The 18,277-nt window shown below is 36.9% G+C and overlaps 1 protein-coding gene across 3 annotated transcripts in view; it reads right to left on the bottom strand.

Annotated features, from left to right (window-relative positions):
• The window catches only part of LOC132101715 (insulin-like growth factor 1 receptor), a 97,255-nt gene extending 79,288 nt beyond the window's left edge, over nucleotides 1-17,967 (bottom strand). For 2 of the 3 annotated variants that reach the window (XM_059506878.1, XM_059506887.1), the window contains exons 1-2: nucleotides 17,000-17,967; nucleotides 12,712-13,272 (exon numbers count right to left, since the gene is read on the bottom strand). In XM_059506878.1, coding sequence (XP_059362861.1) covers nucleotides 12,712-13,272; nucleotides 17,000-17,081 — 643 coding nt within the window. In that variant the 5' untranslated portion in view covers nucleotides 17,082-17,967. The remainder of the gene's footprint in view (nucleotides 1-12,711; nucleotides 13,273-16,999) is intronic. The other variant, XM_059506870.1, reaches the window with a different exon arrangement.
• Nucleotides 17,968-18,277: the final 310 nt, after the last annotated feature.

Here is an 18,277-nt window from a genome sequence, read left to right as displayed (position 1 = left end):
AACACTCATAACATGAGTGAAGCATGAGACTCTGTTTCCGACTCCGATGCCGATTTAAATGCAATTAGCTTATATCGGCCGATAATATCGGCCGGCCGATATATCGGTCGGGCTCTACTCTGATTCTTTGCAGCCTGATCTGAAGTGAAAACAAATGTACTTTCACAGCGTAGGACACGGTGCCTTCTCGACATGATGTTAACCACATAAACAAGCTACAGTGTCAAGGGCAGGTCAAGTTTTTTGCTGCCGGCCAATGTAGAACATAGGCGGGCATTATGCAAATGTATTACCCCATGACAAGTTGTATTTGAATTATTGAAAACTCATTTAGGCTGTTTAGAGTGGATTCTTTCTTTTGGGAGACAATAACTTTATTTATCATGCACTTTCGGTGTTACAACTTTGCAGATCGTTTACATTCACACACAGCGACATTACACACTGCTTGAAAGGACATATGTGAAATGGCATAATGGGGCACTTTAAAAATCAATACTGGTCTATCAAAACAAGAATCAGTTAAAATTGTGAAATCAATAGTCACCGCATCCCTAGTAGGCACTAAAAAAATACAAGGAGAAAATCAAAAAGAAGTAAAAAAAAAAAAAAAAAAAAAAAAAAAAAAAAATGTAAATCTTAAAACCAACACTCAATGAATAATTAGCATTTGGTGACCCCATGTAAGCTGTGCTATTTGCCCTTGCTAGTTCGTTTCATATGGAACAGTCTTTAATAAGTGTTAAGGTACATCGTGTGCTCTACTCAGCTATATATAACCCGTACTAAGTCCACATTATCTTATGATGAAACCGTGAAACACTTCATACTTATCCACTTTAATCTCTGCCATTATTGGAGCAAGACAGCAACCATATCTGCTCAGATATCCGTCTTAGCGCCATGGTTACTTGCTTTGATGTGGGGAATATCTCGACTCAGACATTAGGCCATTTACCTGGCAGGGAGCAGCTCCTCCACCCTCTCACCTTCTTCCCAAGTCAGTTTCTTAATTACATAATGCCTTAATTGCCAGGTTGTGCTTCCTATGCATAACAGAGATTTTGGGCAAGCTGTAAGAAAACAGTAATGGAAGTAGGACTGCAACTAACGATTATTTTGATAATCAATTAATCTGTCGATTATTTTTGCGATTAATCTTTACTTATATTTTAGTTTTGCCCATTTTTTCCAATTAAATTATTAACAAAGGGTCCTTATCATTCAACATAGACTTTTAGAGATTTTAACCATTTTGCATTGTCATATCCTCATCAAAAATATACCTGGAGTTTTGTTTTATTATATGTCAGTAATTCTTTGTCAAACTCTTTTGCAATCAAAACACTGACCCATACTCTAGCAAATTTCACAAGATTTCAAATAATGTTTTCACCATGGCAGTCCTTAGGGCTCCTAAAGTAGTTTAACATCCCAAACAAAGCTTATTAAGGAATCTTTCAGAAAATATTTTCACGAAGAATAAGAATAAAACAGAATAAATTTGCAGTACATTGCATTTTATTATTTTTTTCCTGTAAACACACAACTTATACCTGGGAAACAGATTTATAGCTTATGCTGTGAAATTGTAAATAATCATTTGAATAAAGTGCCAGTGGCATGAAACTGAATGGAACTCATTTTAAAGTAAAATCCACCAGAAGGTTGTCCAGAAAAAAAAAATTTACACACACAAAAAACCTGCTGTGTGAAAAAGAGCAGTGAATAGTTAGAAAAAAAGTGCATTTCAAATACATTTAAACATTTACCTCTCTCATTCAGTCACAATTAGGCTACAAGACTGAATTATGAACTGGTAAACGACAAACTGATCACAGAACATGTTTGTAAATCTTTAAATGTTAACTGTTAAAAAGCAAGGTTATTAGCTTTTACGACTAAACATTTGCAAACATTGTACTGGAGAATCTGCACAAATAAAAGTCTTAAACAGTTAAACAGTTCAGTAGTGCAGAGTTTACAGGTTACTCTTCTTTTTTGAAGACTCAAAGTAAAGTTCTCCCACACTTTGGATGACTTCGTTCGATTAGTTTTATCTTCCGCTTTTTTCTTTTTCTTTCTTTTTCTTTCTCAAGCTTACTCCACTGCCGTCTGTCTCCACCAACTCGCTGAATGCGGCAGACGCAGTTCGGGAAGCACGTGACATAAAACGAGGCTAGCTATTGGCTATTCGCTACTTCTCCTGCTGTACTGGCTGAATAAAACCTGCGGTTGCTCATTACTGCCACACTTTGGTCATCGCAGATTTAAAATATGCACAAAATGAGCCGCTTACGGCAAATAAAAGTTGTTTAGCAACTAATCGATGACTAAATTAGTTGACAACTATTTTAATAATAGATTTTAATCGGCCTAAAAAAAAAAGTTTGGTTCCGGTTGGTTGTCAGTTGAGGTCATTGGTCGGTAGGGATTTATTTTTTTTTTTAATTTATTTATTTTTTTCTCCAGTGGCAGTTTTACACACACACGCGCTGATTTTAAATGTGTGTACCGGTACTTTTACGACAGTGATTCTGTATTCCCGTTTAAAGTCTGTTGTTGCCATAGACACGCAAAACGCACACACACACACAAAAAGCCTTCGCGGGAGTTTGACAGGCGATCTCATAGTAGATTAACATGGAGGATTTGAACTTGAAAAACGGAGTGTACAGACATCTTTTTGTAGTCAAACAACATTCTTTGTTATGTTCATTTATGTGGTTTATTTGATTTTGATGCTATAAATTAACTAGAAGCAAGAGACGATCAGTTTTAACTGATGATCTAACTTACAGCGATCTGTTCGACACATTCAAGAGCCACAAAACGGTATTTATTGTTTACATTTCTTTAAAAAATGACCACATTTGAAAGGTGAAATAACCAAAATGAGACTTTGTTTCATATTAAAAGTAAGCTGGTAATGTTAATGTCCTGTCTGTCAGCATGTTGTCAGTGCCCTCTCTGTTCCGCGATATATTGTTGACTCCCCCCGTGTTTCTCTTAATGTTACGATTTCCAAACCTTAAGTTATAGCTCACTTTAGGAATTGACAGTTAAAGGGTTTTGATGCAATACTTAATGGTTTTTAACGGATTACTTAAGTGTAAAACAGCATTTAAAGGAAACTGTAATTTAATTAACGATGTGTGAAAGACCGTTCTTCCCCAGTCTCATAAAATAAATTTGGGTCGCACATAAATTGACAGGGTCGGTCGGAAACCGGAACCAAACAAATTTTTTTTTAGGCCTTAGTTGTTTCAGCTCTAAATGGAAGATGGAAGCGATTAAAGAAACCGAAATGAAATTTGCATATAAAACTGATCATTCCAACTGTAAAATCTGACTGGATGAGCTACATTTGAGCAATTATTAAATAGCAGATTTACAAGTGAATGCTTTAATAATGCCCCAAATCTACAAGAGCACCCGTTTATGTAAAAAAACCGATATTACTTGGTGGAAGAATATGTTATGATTATCATATTGCTATCGCTCACAATTGGAATTCCAAGAACGATGAGGAGAAAACAACATGAAAAAACAGAAATACAAATGAAACGGTTCTTTTTAGCTAACCAAAAAAAAAATTCAGCATGACCGGTGCAGTCAATAAATCGCAATAAGCAGCCGTCCTTTAATAAAATGTGGTATACCTTAAAAAAAAAAAAAAAAAAAAAACTGGTAAAAATCACTGTTTTTCCAGTCATTATTGCTTTATTTAAACACGGTCTAATGAATCTCCATTAGAGATCTTCAAAAACAAGTTATTCAGATTCAGAGTTGGTTTCTTTTAGCGGCTTGCATACAATTACAGCACAGAAATATCCGGCGACCTTTAAGGAGTGACATGCTGTAAATCATTCGTTATAGCTTTACGGACAAGTATGGCCGGGTGTTCCAGAAGAGACAGACATGAAGACAGCTCGACAGGGCGCTCCCAGCTACCTGTGGCCATTAGGGACAGCGCTGACAAGCGTAATGAGGCCCTGAATTGAATCTAACTGTCTGCTCCAAAACAGCAAACATATCAGCATCAAGACTCACAAGCAAAGATGAACGCCTTACAGACAAGAATAAGCACAAAATGACAGAACACAAATATTTTGACATGCGTCATCAACCGTGGCAAAATCATTCCATCTGAAATCACCCAAAGAAAGAAGGATTCATCTATTAAAGCAGCAGCTTTTAAGGCAATTTAACTAAAAGTGAAACTTCACTGGTGCTGGAATCACACTCTGACTGTGGGTAATCTACAACCCAGCCAGCGTATGAAACAGGAAGCAGCATCACGCTAGTGTTTCTATGAATGAAACACTGAGTGTGTGGGATAAATCACTGCTCCCCTGTAAATCTGCAGGAAACTCTCTCCACGCAAGGCTTATTTCCCCTTCATATGCTTCAGTCACACAAGAGGAAGAAACAGACGGATGCAAATGATCTCTGTTTGCTCCTCTTCCTGCACTTGTTTATGTGGTGGAGAGGATGTACTAATCTAATCCACCCAAATATGCTGTAGTAAAAAGAAAAGTTCACTTCCAAGCATCTATAAAATTCTAGTCTTTAGAAATGGTTCCGGCCCTTTATTTGTTTTAGTTTTTTTTTAATACTCGGAATATTCTATTTATCTTGCAATTCCGCTATATTTTGGCAACAATGCTGTGTTTAAAAGCATTTTAAAAGCACAAAAATTGTGCAATAGGCTTTTATTAAGCACTAGCAGCCACTATCCTAAACAAAAGGCATGTGACAAACAAAAGGAAAGATAAGTCTTCCCTGAAGCTATCGTCTATGCCCAAAGGTTAGATCATTCCTAACATGTTTGGGCAAAATTCTAGAATCTTACTGGTTAAACAAGCTAAGGGAAAACTCACACACCCCCAGACTGCCCTCACAAAGCACCCCCTGCAATCACCACAGCAAACACACCCCTGCCCCCTTGATTTTCACACACATTCTTGCTGATTGATTGAGTGAGCCAGTGGTCCCTGCAACGGCTGAGAGCGATGGTTTTCCCCTTTATCCTCTTTATACAGTGGTGACTAAAGCCAGCTGGAATTCCTGCCTAATTATATGCCACTTAAAGGGACAGATTACTCTCTTCCCATTCGCTCCTCCAAAGCCACACACAGACAGTCCGATAACGGATGTTTCGGCAATTGGCATGCCTGAGCTGACACTGCAAGAATCCGATTAAGAGAGTTGGCCTACATGAAGTGTGTACTTAAATCACAAATAGGACTCAATATAAGATTGTACATATAATGCCTCATGTGTAGGTCTCTCTGTGTGACAGCACAGCTTTTATTACATTTTTTGATCGAATACGGATATGTAAATTAGGGTTTTATGTTGTTAAATTAATGTTTATTGCATTGTTTTAGTGTAATGTGTGCATGATGGCGTTTTGTATTTGTGAGAATGACACTGTGTGTTCTCGCTATATCAGTATCTACCTCAGCTTGCAGAAATGCTGTTTATGACGAACTTCATTCATCACTTATTTTACCACTTGTAAAGTTATCGGTATATTATAAAAGGTAAGAACCAAATTTTAAACTCTCCCCAAAATCTCATTATCATCAGGGCTCGCAAATGTTCAAAATCCCTGGTAGCCCTTCGAGCAGGCATTCTTCAGGTTTTGGTAGCCCAAAATGAATTGAACTAGCCTGAATAAAAAAAGACATTGGCTGAACTTTACTGTGAAGAAATCAGCATGATCAGCAGAAAACCAGCAGTACACATGTATGTAATGATTCACTAAACTTAAGATGCGGTAAAATTCACGATACAGATTACACAATACAATTTTCTTACAATTTATTGTTTTACAAAATGAGATTTATGAGAAGACAAATTATAAATGAAAAGGTGTCCTTATTTCTCAGACAAAATGCTGCATATTTCTTTTGAATTTAATGTAGCATTGAGATCTGTGATGAGAATTGATATAATTTGGGGGTATTTATTTATTTGTATCAATTTTCTAGATCTAAATTTATTGACTTTATAATGGTCATACATATATAAATACATAAATGCATTAAAAAAGTATAAATATTTATTAAAAATACATTTATTTGTCAAACGATTAACAGTCAGCTGGACACTATCATGCAGCGATTCTACAGAACTCAACAGTCACCCAACTGGAACTTATACTATTCATATCTAAAACAAACTGTTATCATCACACAAAGTTTAACAAACGTGAACTTGATGACGAGAAGACATTCAACACGATACTGTCAAGGGCAGACTGTGTCTTTGACTGTGACTCCAGCATTGAGCCGCTCTGGCGGAGACACAATACTCAGGTGAAAGAGTTATACTGTCCGCCGAGGTTAATGAAGTATGTGGGAGAGGAAGAACACAAAGAGGAAGTCACACTATTGTGCTGCCTGGCCAGGCAGAAACCCAGCCTTTACATATGGGCAGATAAACGGACGTTAATTAAAACGAGGCCCCCATTCTCAGGCCGGCCGTTTTGAGAGAGTCCCCCAAGCGTTTGTCGGGGCCTGAATGTTTCTGGCCATGGTGCGGAGCGGATGAGATCACTCAGAGGCAGCTCATTAAGTGATGAGTGCTTTTCTTCCTGCGGGGCACCGCAGCTCGCTCTTCGGCTAGATAACACAGCTCGTAACTTAGTCAGCCACATTGGTAGTAGTTAAATGTCTACATTTTAAATCAAAACAAACTTGTATGCCTTAGGTTCTTTACACTAGCCATTTGTCAGCAAGCACTGCTAAACATGTTAGTTTTTTTAAGTAGTGTTTGCTAAGGGCAAGAGTCACTTTTAGTGCTACTTATAGTGTCAGAGATTTATACAAATCTATTGTCTACAAATCTATCTATCTATCTATCTATCTATCTATTAGGGATGGGACGATAACCGGTTTTATCGATAACCGTGATAAAATGTGCTGAAGGTTAGTAATATCGTTTAAAAAGGAATTATCATTAAAACCGTGTTTGATTATCGCGGTTTTAATAACTCGCTATTAAATCATGTCCAGCCAGCAACAGTCTGACGCAAGTGCAGCGCACAATGTTTTTTTGTTTTTTTTCGAGAAGGAATGGCGAAAGTCAGTGACTTTTCTATGCTTTTCTATGCTTCTACACTTTTCATTGTAAGGAAGGAAATGCCACAGAATTTAATCTTTCTTTAAATTAAGTGCATAGAATTGCTTGTTTTATTAGTTGTTTGTTGATTATTAAATATAAAACTTGCTGAAATGTTTTCAGTGTGAGCATCAACTATTTTTGAACACTTTCATCTCGTTTCAACAAAACCGTGATAATATTGATAATCGTGATAATTTTAGTCACTATAATCGTGATATTAAATTTTCATACCGTCCCATCCCTACTATCTATCTATCTATATATATATATATATATATATATATATATATATATATATATATAGTAATTAGGGCTGTGCAATAAAAAAAAAATTACAAATTCTTTGATCAGTTTTGCGATTTCGATTTTAATCACGATTTTGATTTTGTGTGTGTGTGTGTGTGTATATATATATATACACACACACACACACAGTTTTACATTTTCAATATATATTTATCTTAAACTTTTTACAGCAAATAATTCCTTAGATGTCTACTGAACAATAACTTGAAACTCTACAGTTCTATATATTCAACAGTTTTAATAAAAAATAATGACACTGGTGCAAAACTTTGCCCACTTCATTTTAAACCTCTCAGAAGACCTTAGCATCTGCATAACAACTACCTAGCAACCAACTTAGCATTGTGGCAGTGAGTTCTGCAGAATTTGTTATTTTATTTTAAAGATATAGGAGAAAACATATCACAATTTAATAAGCAAACCAGCACTTCATGGCTTGGATACTATTAGCGCAGAATTTTTGACTTAACGTTTGCATTATAAAGAAAAGAGAGAAAACCAATAACGCACCAAATTAAAAACTGCCTAATGCCTTGTGGTATTCAGAGCAAGGAAGAAATCTCCTATCCTGAGTCATAAGACATTGTAATCTATTTGGTTAAAGCGCTTGACATTTCAGTGACATTTTCGCTTGGTCTCCACCCAAAGGTGGTCAGCAGAGAGATGAAAGAAAGCATTCACCTGTCACCTGTGAAAGACCACTCCAAAATCTCTCTACTTCATCAAATCCTGCAGCAGACGTCCAACTTAATTCTACCACCGTCCCAAAGCACAACATGGCAAACCAGACCTTATTTGCAACTTCAAAGGACACAAAAGACACATTCCAGAGCTGCCATTCTGGTCTGGACATTTTTTCCACAAACGGTTCATAAGATCCTATCTAACTTTTAACCTGTAAAACAAACAAACCAGCTTTACAACACCTAAGCTTGAAAATGCACTTACAACATACAGCATGTAGAGATCCAAAACTTAAGGATTATTTAGATATGCTTTATTTTTGATGTCTTTTACCAGATCCAGCTAATTTTGCGCTGCAAAAGAAAACACCTCATCAAAAAGCATCATATTGCACTGACGCATCTGTTACTGCGATAAATATCCAATACGTGTGACATTTACAGCATTGAGGTCAGTGATATGATCAAACTGTAGCTAACAAGGTATAGAAAAGGTCATGTTTGGTTTAGCTGGTTCCTGCTAAGTAATCACATGTTTGTGAAGAGCTTTGCATTGACATCTTTTCCCGGATCTCTTCCTGATGAGTACCTTTTAAAGTCTATTCAATCATTATGTATTCACCTTCATGCCATTCAAAAGCCGTAAAACTTCACTTTTTTGTGGAAAACAAAAGAAAATTCTCAACACTGTGACAATCACTCTTTCACATGCAGTTACAATGAACAAGGACAGGGGCTTTCAAGCTTCAAAAATGACACAAAAGCAGAATAAAATAGCTCATACGACTCATGCTAAATAAGTCTTCCGAAGCCAATTTTGTAGGAAACAGACGACAATTTATTTTAATAATCAATCACAGCGAGCAATTCACAATGTCAGCCAATTGAACTGCTTCTTGAACCAATTATATCCAATACTTTTTATATGGTGAAATGTAATAATTGTGACTGTTTGAGTTTTACTAACGTTAACTATTGGTCTTCTATTGGTCATAGTAGCATATATTCTGAACCTGAATATATTATAGCTATATGGTTTCTAGGTATTTGTATGAAAAACAGTAATCTAAATACATTTAGTAAAAATTGTGGACAAATGGTCCGTGTGGCACAGCTCAAATGAGTAGTGCTGTTTTATGCTTTTGGTACATAAACATTGTATCAAACATTTAACTAACTCGTGTTATAGTTTTATATATGAAAATTATATCAGTTTATCACCCAGCCCTAGCTGTTTCCTATATTAAAATATATATTTTTTTAAATTATACCTGTAATGCAAAGCTGAATTTTCAGCATCATTACTCCAGTCATCAGTGTCACATGATCCTTCAAAAATCGTTCTAATATGCTGATGTTTTGCTGAAAAACATAGCGTATCATCAATCAATGTTGAAAAAGGCTTAATAGTTGGACAAATCAATAAAAAAAATTTGGATTCTCTGAGAATGTTTAAAAGAATAGCATTTTTTTTAAACTGAAACCTTTTGTAACAGTGAAGTGAATTCGGTGGAAAAACATGTTATTAAAGGCAGGGTAGTTAAAAAAAAAATGTATAAAAAAAATTTTTTTTCCAAATTTGTTTAAACTTTATTTATATATCAATACATAATTAAAATGTAAGTACTCTGAAAAAGAAAGTATAAAAATCGAGTGACTGTAGACCTCTCACGACTGTTTTAAAGACAGCTCATTATTTCCATTCACTCCACCCCCTCCCTTCTGGGCTCCTTCCAAAGCCTCTACTACGGCTCGCTAAGTAATGTTATGTTAGCTATATTACGCAGCTACGTGTGCTAATGACACATGCTTCATGAAAAAAATATGTATGATCAAAATACAAAAAGAAAGATTTACCTGTCCAGCAGAAATAAAGCCATCAAGGAGTCACTATTCAGCCCCTTGAGTTCCCTCAGTTCTCGCCATCGTTGGAAAGCCACGCTGATATTAACTCGCGTTTTATTTCTTTGTTTATCCAAAGACTTTTTGTTCATTGCCTTTTCTTGTACTGTTACTGTCTTCCTTTTTTTGCCTGGATTGCCTTCACTAACTGCATAGGCTGGTACTGTGAATTTTGCTTGCTGTTTCTCTGCCATTGTTTTGGTATTCCTAGGATCCGTGCCTGTTGAATTCCTCAAATCAAACGTGCACGCGCAAGTGGGCAGGTCATGTGTGGCAAAAGGGTGGTTGCCATGGTTGCGAGAGAGTGACAGTCACCTAAGCCAATCCTATGTTTCGTGAAATGGAAATAATGAGCTGTGTTTAATACAGATTAAATGGTCTAGAGTCACTCGATTTTTATACTCTTTTTATCAGAGTACTTACATTTTAATTATGCATTGATATATAAAGAAAGTTTAAACAAATTTGGAAGAAAGTTGTTTATACATGTATTACTTACCCTGCCTTTAAATGTGTTATTTTCAAGTGCTCTCAGATGTAGGGCCCTATGATTTCAGCGATGCAGAAAACGAGGACTGAATCGCGGAATCCAGTCATAAAAACGGATTTTACAGTTTAACACGGAATGTCACAGAATTTGTCCAATTTTGAATGAATTAATCAAAAGTAGGTCATTGCACTCACATCAAATCACGATATGGACTAGTACCTGTAAATATTAAGCCGGAAAAGTTGAAATATGAATATTTAAATATGAATCCTGGATGTTTTGCGTGTCTGTGTTAATGAATGGCGCAGAAGCACGACTTCGTTTATTACACACGATGATGATTTACTGCTCATTACAGAACCTGCTTTACTAACAAAATGCGCAGACAATCGCATTCGATTAATCGTCCAGCCCTCTAGCAACCATTTATGATGTACCAGATCTGCTACATACTCAACAATTCAACTTGAACTGTTAAGTAGTTTATCTGATGTGGGCTCTTTCCTGTGTGCAGACATTTGCAGTAAGCTCTATCTACTCTAAATGTAGCTGAAATGCAAAGTACAAGGCTGGTGAACAACAAGTCCTGACTGGGTAATTAAAGAGCTGAGAAGAAAAAAGGCAAGGCAGACTGACTGGAAACCACTACCAGCCCTTGAAGAAACATCTGTGTTGAAGGAAAACAAGGTAATTATATGGAAAGAGGGAGGAACTGCTAAAGTATTTTCCCTTTAGAGAGAGGCGCTTTGTCTGCCACTGCAGCATCCTTCTGTCCAAAAAGACCACAATAGTGGAAGACCACAACTAGACCTCTCAATACACACGTTCTGCACGTATTTCACATTCATACAAGCTTTCGGGATCATTTATTTACCTCGTTTAACTCATCTTGGTGAAAAATGTTACATCTCTTTAACAAAATTACTTGTTTGTTTTTTTTATCCGGTTCACTACTGTTGACAGGATCTCAACATTTCAACACTTCCGGACATAAACTTTCCTGTAGACGAGGCCATTATCTTCAAAGTCTAGCGCCATCCCCCTGCAACGACCAGACTCCATTTTTCATTGTGAACTTGAGGCGAAGGAAAAACCAAACATACACAAACACGCCCTACAGCAAACTTGCTTTTTCTTCTTAACTGTAATACATGATCTGCCAAGATATGAAGCCTACAGACAGAGAATGAATGCTGGATGACCCTGCTCTACTTAACCGACAACAACTAGAGAAAAGATTTGTGATGACAGATGCCTGGATTTAAGGATATCACTGACAGACAGACAAATATGCAATTCAAAAGAAACTGGTGAAGATATGTACTATTTGATTTGTGCACAAAACATACTCTACATAAAAACAGAGGTATTGAGAAATGCAGAAATTCAGAACTCAACATAAGTTGCATTCTCAGGATTACCACAAGAGGTGCCATATAGACTTTTGGCGGAAACGGTCTACATTTAAATTTCTCTTTCAGGAGAGCATGTCCCAACAGCATCATTAAACTATGTTCATGAGGTTGTTTTTACAACAACACTCAATGATTCAATGCTTTACGAAACTTGGGCAAACAGCATCGCATAGCTTTAAGGTTGGAACTATAGTCTCAACCTATGGTAAGAAGCATATTTTCTTGTCTTTACAACATGGATGTTGTAAAAATAGCAACGTATTTATCAAATGCTGTTCATTATTTATAGCAATAATAATAACAGATGTTATTACTCCACCACTTGTGTAAATTCATTAATGACAGTTCGAAATCATCGAAACAATGTGGCTCGAACGATAGAAGTTATTACAGTTTTGGGAAACTAGCTAGCTCTCCATAAATGCATCCAACTATGGTAATTAATCGGTGAGTTATGTAGTTTTATGGGAAATGCACCCCAGGTTGACAACAGTTTGAAAAGATCCACAAATCACCTCAAATCAGCTTAATAGTCTAAATAGCAAACACAGACAGACACACAGACAGACACACACACACACACACACAAACAAGATCAGATGTTTAGAAAACCAGGTCCAAATTGCAGTTGATACCTGAAAGGTATAGCATCATACAAAACACACAATATTGTCAGGAGCCATGTCCAAATTCACCCACTTTTTCCTCGCAAACCAAACCAACCTACTATTGATGTCCTCGCTACAGCATCCAACATTAAACAAACACTAAAAGAACTCACCTTTCTGGCAATGGTTGGAGGTCCAGCATCTGTAGTTGTCGTTGTCGTTGAAGTTTGTCTTGATGCACAGAGGGTTGTCCTCCATGATTCCTGGGCAAACATCTCCACACTCCTTGGACTGCTTATTTCCAGCAATGAAATTGTTAAATTCAGCATGCATTATGAGAGACCAGTCCACAGAATCCAGGTAGCAGAGCTCAGGATTCTTCTCGATTCGTATCGCACCCCGCGTGATGTTCCGCAGGTTGTAAAGGCCGATGTCCTTCAGGCTGGTTAACTCAAATATAACCAGGGCGTAGTTGTAGAACAAGTTACGGCCCCGGATCACGGCAAGGTTTGGAAAGAGGGTGCTGAGGCTGTCCAGCCCAGATACACGGAAGAGGAGAAGGTAATCCGTAATCATGGTCAGTTTGGGGAAACTGAGGGTGCGGAAGACCTCTTGGTTATTATTGTTTTTGCTTCCAATGAGAAGGATCTGCAGGTATCCCTCAACCACCGTACAGTTCTCCAGCCGCTTGAAATTACTGATGTCATTGCCAATGTCAATGCCTGGACCACAGACTGGAAGGAAGAAAAGAGAAATCACCAGATGATAATCAATGCAGATTGTAATATTCAACAGTCACAGGCAGCTAAAAAAAATTGACCTTGAATATTTGAATGAATAGTTTTGATTCATGGAAACGTAACAATCTTGAGATAAAAATAAACTGTAGGTGACTCTTTTCTGTTATGAATCTTAGTCATGGATAGACATTTAATTTCAGTTTAATTCCAAGTCAGACTGTACAAGTTTCCCTCATATATGCATCAAAATAGTTGTACTTGTGTCTTTTAACTCATCTATGTGTCTTTCCAAACCTGTATGACTTTCATTCCACAGTGGAACACATAAGAAGATATTTTGAATGTCTCAGTGTGTCATACAATGAAATTCAGTGGGGTCCAATGTTGTTTGTGTTCAAAGGATGATATTTTCAGTGTCTCGTGCATTTAATTTTTGGACCATACAACACAATTCAATGGGTTTTAATGTGGTTTGGACCCCCAACATTCTTCAAAATTATTTTGTGTTCCACTGAGGAAAAACATGAATATGGGTTTGAACAACTTGACAAGTACACTAAAACAAAACAAATCCAATTATTTAGACCAATAAAATGAACACGTTGACCATTTACTGACTTTCAACCCAAGCAGACATGTAAAAAGTTTCAACCAGCTGCAGTTTTTTTTTTTCTGCCAGTGACACAGTGCCACGAAATCTTTTATAAGGCAGATTATTGTATTTTTATGACAGGTATCCTGAGACGGCCATCTCTGCTTTCACTTTCCACCCATTACGTTGTTTATTTCTCACAGCGCGATTTGCCCAAAAGCTAATCACAAAGAAAGATCCTTAAACATTTAGGCCAAGCTGAAAAATTAATCCTGGATAATTACATAGCTCTTGAATTATAGATCCTAAATGAAACTATAAAAGATAACATTACTTAAAAGTTTATAACCCTTTTAATCTTAGATAACACTCTCAGAGGGAAAAGCCTTGCTCCTTTCTCTTGATGGTAATCTTTTCTTTTAAAGCCACTGATTTTAACAAATATGCATTGGTGTGTTATATCCATTATGCTAGAGTAGAATAGAATTTAAAAAATGACAAAAACAAGCATCTTTCACCGCCCTGCAGACAGACAGCACCGAGCCTGTCTGTGGACTCTTAACATTTTCACACTGCTGAGTAAACATTGCTATCTTTATAGCTTTGATGGCACTCCAAATCTCATGTTTACATTTGATAACCCAATTCCAGCCTGCCATTGCGAACTCTCGTAGGTAGCAGAGTGGAGGCATTTTGAAATTAGGTCATAACTGATGTCATTGTTTAGAAATGAAGCAGAAAAAAAAAACCAAGCTAGTAAACCCTAACACTTCAGATTCTACAAAAAAAAAAAAAAAAAAAAACACAGATTGCAACAGAAAGCTTTCTCATGAAAACAGAACCACGAAACAAGACAACCTCATATTTCACTGCGATGGTTGCCTCAACTCATCATTTCAATGCTGAAAGCATCTTGAATGCATAAAAAATATATAATACATCTCTATTGTTTACATTTTTATGTTAAAATGTGTCTTAACGCACTTGAAAACTATTTAAATTTAAATATTAAACTTTAAAAAAATATCAGGTGAATTTTAAATATTAACTACAAATTTGGCTTTAAAAAAATATTGGGGTTTCTTCATATTTATCTTTCTAAAGCCTAAGCATTTTAGGATTATTTTTTTTACTTTGGAATCAATTAGGCTAATACATTTTCATAAGGACCACTTTTTGGTCTTTTGTAAAATCCCTTTGACTAAAAAGGTTTTTTTTCTGGCATAATCTTCCAAAAAGTGACCATTTTTAGAACCAAAACAACATCACAAACATTAATACTAACGATTCATTTGATGATTTATGTGATGTTTTGGAACTCTAAAGCATTCCAAGCTGTTAGATAAAATTACTGATTTCAATTAAAATGTAATTTTAAACCGAATGTAAGCTAACACTCAAAAATAATCACCCTATAATGATAATACACACAAACACACAAACTGCTTTAAACCAACCAAAAGAGGCAGATCAACAAATAAGCCAGTGATCTTAAGATAAGTCAACCAGTTAACCCGAGTCACATTTATACCCCACTGGGAATCTTTAACCATCCTATGCCAAGAGAGATAGGTTATACTTAGGATTTCCATTGAGAGCCTCCTCGGCCTCACTGCCCTGCAACCGCTGGGGTGAACAGTAAAACCCAATTACACAGACTTCACAAACTCCTCACTCTTCTAATCAACAGAACCCAGTCTGTTTTGCTAGAGCGGGTGTTTTTACATGTTCTATTTTAAAAACACACATTTTTCCTCTCTCTCTTGATGAATCAGGGGGTCTTATTTGCAGTTTACTTGGAAACATGGAGATCATGTGGTGGCCAAACATGAAGGAAAGCAAAAATTGAATTTTTTTTGAGAACTTACCAGGTTATTGATTTTAAAGAGGCAGAATAAAATAAACACTGAATATCTTACATGTTTTTTCACATATGCATGGGCAAGTTTTAGGATTTTTAAAGAACACAGGGCAGTTTTGCATAGAAAAACAAAGGCAAATTGCATTGCCCATGTGGGCTGAACTAATATTAATTAGAACTCATTGCATGCCGTGGTTAATATTCCAAAGAATCCATGCAAACCCAACACAGCACCAACAACATGCGACACACAATAACAAGTAAACAAGCATGCCCCGTCGTACCGTGCATGTCAGTGAAATTCCAACATGTGTCGTCATCACAGCGTCCCAATATATCCTACTAACCTAACAGCGACCCGATAGCCATCTCGCTTACTGTAATCACACTTATCAATACGATCTGTCAGTTAACCAAAAGAAAACAAATAACCTTTCCAGCCTTCAGTGTCAAAGTGAAACAGATTTAACAAATCTATGATGGACTCTACTTTAAATTAGAGCTGTGAGACTACTGAAGACTGATTCTCTGGTCTCAAGGAATGAGTCTAAACCAGAACCTAAAAATACACTTGAGTTTTAAACTCTCATGTCCAGTGAGCACTTTGTGTGAACTAAGAATGATTAATGTTTCAAGGACCTGCAGACAGGTTTGAATAGGGATAAACAACTCTAATGTTTTAATATCTAGTCTAGCCTTTTAAAAATCCCATTGGTTTGTAACTTAAATGAACTAGATTCTGTCACCAAAATCCCCCATGCTGCTATGGTGGTAACTCAAATTAAATTAGATTATCTCTGCTAGATCTGTACTTACAGGTGCACATAATATGGCACTTGTGTACAACCAGACTAGATACCAAAAGTAGTATTATTTAAAAGATACAGTTGTAAAATACCTATGAAATTACTATTAGAAATGGCAGCGTTTGCATGACCAAACTTGACTTTGTTGTGTTCTTTGGCTTTGCATAGCCTAAACACTCAACAGACACTCCTGTTACACATAATGTGTGTGTGTGTGTTTCTGTTTCTTTTCTTTTAAGAAATGTATAAAGGGAATGAAAGCACGAAAAGCGTGCAATTAAAAGATAAGTAAAAACAGTTTAAAAACAGTTGGTCTGGACATTGAGCCAGTTTACTTTCCACACAATCGCAAATGAAAGCTTAAACTACTCTGAAAGAAAAAATGAAAGTGAAGGTTTCTTAAACCAGCAACACTTCTGATGATCTTAATCGAAATGTATCCATATCACTAGAATAACTTACTTTCTCCATGACAAAGTGTAGAGAGGACCAGGACCAGACCACAAAGCAAGGTCCAATATCGCCTCTGTCTGCTAGACCTCATTCCTGTACAAAAAAACAAGGCAGGCAAAAATAAAGTAATTAAAAGTGTAACAAAACAGGGGAGACAGCTCAACCCTTCAAAGTGGATGATGATGCTTGACTCTTGAAGTCTTCTCAGCTCAAAAATATCATCAAAGTTGGTTATGGAGGGGGTAAAAAAAAAAGATAGATACACAACAGCAGGAAATAATCAAACAAAGCCAATCTCGCCCATCTTCATTGTGTTTTTGCTGGGATAAATGACCCTCCAGACACCCCAGCGAGATTCTCCAGCAGCCCCAGCCCGCTCTGACCTCACCATGAGGCGGATTCACCCGCACTGAACCTCGCGCTGCTTAAACGTGTTTCAATTTATTTTTGGCAGGGTTTCCTCGTCGATATATGTGAAAATAACCCAGAAAAAAACGTAACTGATAAATAATCCGCAGTTCCGTGCTCCATGTCGTGGTGAAATCTTGAAAAACACGTTGTTGTAGGGGCTCCTCGCAAGCTGGTTTTAGCTGAAACCCGATTAGATCTGCTGGCTTAAACACTCTGGACGAGTGAGCCTATGTGTGTGTGATCTCCATCAGCAGCAAGAAGCCTAGCACTTCTCATCCAGCGTCCTAAAAGGCCTAAAAAGCGGTGGAGAATCTCAAAAAGATGCCAAATAATTTCCGTCCAGGCTTTAAAATGGTCTCTCTCTGCCTCCCACCATCTTCAGTCTGAGATTACAGATGATTTTTCCCTTCGAGACGCGGCCAATGGAGGACTCAGATGATGTGTGAAGGATCGGATCTGCGTTAATTTAGGAGATGTGAAGGATGTGGAGCAGATCCTGTAGTCGCTCTCCGTTGAATTGACGCTGTAAACAAGGCTCTATCTCGCTCACACTAGGCTAACGTTACGTTGGTATGAGGGCAAAACCGAACTGGATTCCACAAACACGGGGGGAAAAAGGGATTGGGATCTTATTTTGGAGGTTGCCAGGACTGGTGAAAACACTTGAGTGCTGCTGGCTGTGTCTCAGTAGGACATGTAGAGCTTCATAACAGCGCGCGGCACTCTTGTCAAGTGAAATATTTATTCAGGCTATTTATTAGTTATTGTAATAATAGTAACATTCGGCTTCGAGACTATTATTTTTTTTCACTAAGTAGTTTCTTGTAAACTTCACAAATAATTAGCCTAAAAGAAATGGCAAATATCACATCGGAT

This window comes from Carassius carassius, chromosome 2 (genome assembly GCF_963082965.1).
Source record: "Carassius carassius chromosome 2, fCarCar2.1, whole genome shotgun sequence".
NCBI lineage: Eukaryota > Metazoa > Chordata > Actinopteri > Cypriniformes > Cyprinidae > Carassius > Carassius carassius.
This window is presented reverse-complemented; position numbering and strand designations above follow the sequence as displayed.